General features: G+C 38.6%; 1 protein-coding gene across 1 annotated transcript; it reads right to left on the bottom strand.

The window, feature by feature from the left end:
• Positions 1–4,057: 4,057 nt before the first annotated feature.
• Positions 4,058–4,294, bottom strand: Smp_198540 (hypothetical protein; the record flags this gene model as incomplete). Its single annotated transcript, XM_018800067.1, is given in 2 exon segments — positions 4,058–4,096; positions 4,100–4,294. Coding segments are annotated over 2 exon segments (234 nt in total).
• Positions 4,295–5,277: the final 983 nt, after the last annotated feature.

Here is a 5,277-nt window from a genome sequence, read left to right as displayed (position 1 = left end):
AGTGAGTGCGGGCAAATCACAACAAAACAAGAAATAAGAACAAATTCAGACAGAATTACGAAGTTTACAAAGTCACAAGATATAACTAGTGATGAGATGGTAATGGAAGGTTAAGTAAATCAATTTATCCAGAATAAGAGCGAGATGAATGAAAACAATTTGTAAAATATGAATGTTGAATATTTGTCTTTCTTTAGTCTACAAAATAAAGATTATGAGAAAAGAGACAGGAAAAAAGTGGTAATCACTTGTTGAGGTTGGATCGATGGGCAGAACACTTTAGGGATCAGTTCAACTGGCCTTCAGCCACACTTCAATTACCCACGATCCCCAGTCGTCCTGAATGGCAAATTGATGTAAGTCCTCCAACCCTCTGTGAGGTTGAAAAAGCTATAGGAAATCTGAAGCGAGGGAGAGCAGCAGGCCCTGACAGGTTGACCCCTGAGATTTTTAAGGATGGTGGTCCAGTACTAGCAGTGAGATTGACTGAGGTCTTAGGTAGAATCTGGGAACTGGACGTAATTCCATCTGACTGGTCCCAATCACTGATTGTGCCAGTTTATAAGAAAGGACAAAAGTCCTCTTGTGACAATCACAGAGGGATCAGTTTGACTAATATAGTGTCTAAAATATTAGCTTCAATAATACTAGGTCGCCTAACCAAAGCTCGTGAAGAGCAGACTAGAGAAAACCAAGCTGGTTTTCGACCTGGACGTGGTTGCATAGACCAGATATTCACCCTACGTCAGGTCCTAGAACATAGACACAAATTCAGACGTCCCACAATAGTAGTATTTCTTGACCTTAAGGCGGCATTTGACTCTGTTGATCGTGAGGTTCTATGGCAATGTTTGTCACTGAAAGGAGTACCAAAGAAGTACATTAACCTCATAAAGGCTCTCTACTCGAGCACAACTGGTCGAGTTAGAGCCTATGGCGAACTGTCATCAGAACTGATTACCACAAGTGGCGTTCGTCAGGGCTGTCCACTCTCCCCATTCTTGTTTAACTTTGTCATTGACTTACTTTTAGAGATAGTACTTTCATCAGCTAAACCTCCAGGAGTTGAACTTTTACCAGGAGACTCACTTGTCGACTTGGAATACGCCGACGACATAGTTTTACTCGGTGAAGACGCTGACAACATGCAGAGTCTTCTGACCACTATAAGCAACTATGCAGGCATGTTCGGAATGCGATTCTCTCCCTCGAAGTGCAAAATGTTACTTCAGGATTGGGTTGCATCGACACCTGAACTAATGATAGGGAGTGAAGTAGTTGAGCGTGTAGACCACTTCACTTATCTTGGAAGTCTCATCAGCCCTTGTGGTCTGGTATGTGACGAAATCTCAGCACGGATACAGAAGGCTCGTCTAGCTTTCGCCAACTTGCGTCATTTATGGCGTAGGCGAGATATCCGTCTAGCAACCAAAGGACGGGTTTACTGTGCAGCAGTTCGCTCCGTCCTACTCTATGGCAGTGAAACATGGCCAATAAGAGTAGAGGATATTCGTAGGCTACTAGTGTTCGATCATAGGTGTCTTCGAAGCATTGCTCGTATATCCTGGGACCACCGGGTAAGTAATGCAGTTGTTAGGAAACGAGTACTAGGTAGGGATGGCAAATCGATTGATGAAGTAGTGAAACTTCATCAGTTGAGATGGCTGGGACATGTGTTACGTATGCCCGACCACCGACTGCCCCGACGTGCAATGTTTCATGGTGTAGGAGTAGGTTGGAAGAAAGCTAGGGGTGGCCAGACCAAAACGTGGCACAAATCAATGAAGTCACTGACAAGTGGATTGGGCCATGTTGGTAGGTGTAGACTACCTGGTTGGGATTCGCGAGATGACAGCAACCGATGGTTAGAGACCTTGAATGACATGGCTCAAAATCGTTTGCAATGGCGAAGATGCATCCACTCTTTGTGTTCTACCAAATTCTAATCTTCTGAATTCCTCATGTCTTTATCTTTTTCTCTTTCCAAATTTATTTCACTGTACTATACTCCTTCAATAATTTCTTGAAACCCCTAATCTTTTGGATTTCTGATTATACTCCTACTACTTCTACCACTATGGGATTTGAATCGACAACTGCATCTCTGTGCTAATGTGGTATGGCAACTCGAACTGATGTACGTACGTACGAAGTTCTACGTTGTGACTGACTGACTGACTGAGCCAGAAAAAAATAGCAGCTAAGACAAATAATTGGAGGTAATGGTTAGCAATAGTATTGGGAACTAAGCAGGTAATACAGTTCAAAAGTAACAGAAAATTTCGAGGAATAAAAAGTATGGGATGATATTCAGCTCAAGATGCAGGAGAAGATAAAAATAAGTGTATCTGTACCAAAGAAACTAACTTTGAGCCATGCTATATGACATATTTAACCATAGATTACATCAAACTTGCAGGACCAAGGAGTGTCCATGTACGTGCTACACACCTCAGAACAGCAGTGACTCCGTAGACCTAGAGTTTTCTAAACTACTTTTGTTCAATCAGGATAGCTCATTAAGTTAGTGTCTGAGAATGCGCATCATATGCCTCAACCATATTAGTCGATGCAGGTTCACAACCTAATTAACAAATATATCACTTCTATTGTAGTATGCTATATACAACACTGCTCATTTGGCGGTCTCGTCATGCAGCCGCGCATATATAGTCATTGTCAAGGAAGTCTTACTGAATTTACGCGGCGGGGGATTTGTCTATGAAATTGAGAGGACAAAAAGTGAATGTTCAGCGCTTAGACCGGGTTGGTGGATACGGAGGTTCTACGTAGGGGATTTGGAAACCCTAAACGCAAACCAACGATGCACATTGACCCCATGATCCTGAGGGAACAAATGGCGTTCGAACCTATTGTTGGTCACCGGCTATCATGGGACCACATCTCTTAACGTATTTCACTACATTGTGGATTAGACCACTTGTTAAAAGGCTGGAGGAGTGGTCCCCTAAGGAAACCAACTGTTTCGATTTATGCACTTGGACAGTATGCAATCGCACAAAAAAACTGAGTAATAACCACTTTATGTGTCGCATACATATTTTGGTGCTCCTTTGTTTAAATAATAAATATTTAGATGTTTCTCATAAAATATGTAGAAATGACTAGTTGAACCCATTATAATAACCACTCATGAATAGTATTATAACAATTTAGCTGCACAAGTAGTTTTGTGTTCTCTGTTAATCAATACTTTTGGATCATATAGTTAGTGGTCATGTACTCAGACTGTTGACATCACGAAGCGACAACCTACTTTATAGGCAACCGAACAGGACCAATATTTTATGCATCATTAATGTAATGTATAAAAAATCACAGTTCACTTAAGAATGTAAAGATTTTTTTGCAATGCGTTGTTTTTTGGTGTAAGTTTAAAAGGACCCTATTCTGTGACAGGATGGTTCACTTTAAAATGATCACTTACTAAGTATGGATTTACTGAAATCCATAAACTAGCCAGAAGCTTGATAAGTCTCCCAAATGTTTTAGCATTTTGATAGTTATCAATTTGATGTTATCCTAACAATATCATCAATCCTTATACTGTTGATGTAATTTGAATCCGATAATGCCAAAGTTGGATAGATTCATAAGTCTTGGAAGAATGAACATATTACAAACATTGTCTGTACATTTCTCCACTAAATTTGATTTCCATATTATAATCTTTCCGTAACTATCACGGGGTTCGAAACGGTGAATTCTAACTATCAGAATGGATCTAGAGTTTCAATATCGCGTTCATGAGTTTGTGTTAGCATTAAACATGTTTTTTGTTTTAAGTGACATCTTGTACTATCTCTTTTTCAAAGACTCCATTAACGAGTACACCGTCGTCTTCATCGTCCTCATTTAAAACAATTGCCCCAAAATCAAATCAAGATCACACAGTGATTATCACTCCTGAAGTAGTCAAAGGAAATGAGTCTAATGAAGATGTTGTTCTTTATTGTGATATTGAATCAAGTAGTCAGGATTTCAACCCTCTTAGAAACTACCGTGCAATATATGCTAATAACGTCGTCCCTCGTAGTTATTTGAGAGTCATGCACCAACGGGTTCTTTTACCGTCTCACACAATTCCCCGAACTCCTATTAATACTGATATACTTCCATCTGGACCATCTAGTTCTGGCTTTAATGTTGATAAGAAAGGAAGTCCACGTCCTGTGGTTAAGTTTCTACTTCGTATAGGTAAGTTGGATATTGAGAAGCTTCCATGAAGTTGATTTGTAGCACCATGTAACTTTTTGAATGTGTTTAATGTCATAATTTAATCAATACGACTCGATAATTAGATAAATATTCAGATAATAAAGATTCAGCCGTGTTTGTTGAAAGGACTAGATATATCAATTAAATTGGGATTGAGATTCGGATTGTAATATAATAATTGGAATTAGTGTACTTAGACCACTGAATCTCAGGTCCATTAGTTTTGTAGTTATGGAGTAATTTTTCTGAACATTCTGGGACAATAAGGTTACTAGATTTTACTTATTTTAAAAAAATGATTACTTCGAACCTCGTAAATATCAAAACTACTCTGACGAAAGTCATTTTGACTTTTTTTATTTAACTTGTGTCTTGCTTTTGTTATATTTCCTCTTCATTTATATTGAGCGCTGTGCAGCCATAAATTAGTAAATAGTCTCAGAAGTGGTTGGCTCTTAATCATATGTGAATTCGAATTCATTCCTTGCTTATTATCACCTCCAGATTCAAGCAAATTCATAAGGCATGATACATTATATATGTATGTGTATGGCTATCGGGTAATTGTAGAAACGTGTCTTTTTTGATTAGGTTAGATCTTTTCACTTTGTAGACACATTGCAGATATTCTCATAATTGACCTCTATTTTATAATAACGTGGTGTTGCCTATTATCACGAGACTTTTCTCTGAACACTTCTATCTGAATACAATTAGCGATCGATATTGTTCCCGATTAGATCTTTATCAGGCTTTAATATGCAGAGATGTTTGCATTTATATATGAGATATTAAACCAATGAAGGGCATATCAAGCTTGCAACCAGATAACTTAACCACCGAGTTAACGAACACTTCTCTTCGTTCTGTCACATTTTGTCGATAATAGCTATGTAGTATTTAATACCAAAATATTCAGAGTGGTCTATCGTTTATCATCAAGTTTTTCTAGTAGGGATCGATCTCGTCTCCCACATATACATGAAGTTATGGGGATGTGAGCTTCATTCTATTTTTATATTCACTTGCTACTTCAAT

The sequence above is a fragment of the Schistosoma mansoni genome, chromosome W (genome assembly GCF_000237925.1).
Source record: "Schistosoma mansoni strain Puerto Rico chromosome W, complete genome".
NCBI classification, from domain to species: domain Eukaryota; kingdom Metazoa; phylum Platyhelminthes; class Trematoda; order Strigeidida; family Schistosomatidae; genus Schistosoma; species Schistosoma mansoni.
The sequence above is the reverse complement of the archived record's forward strand: the minus strand, read 5'-3'. Positions and strand labels throughout refer to the sequence as shown.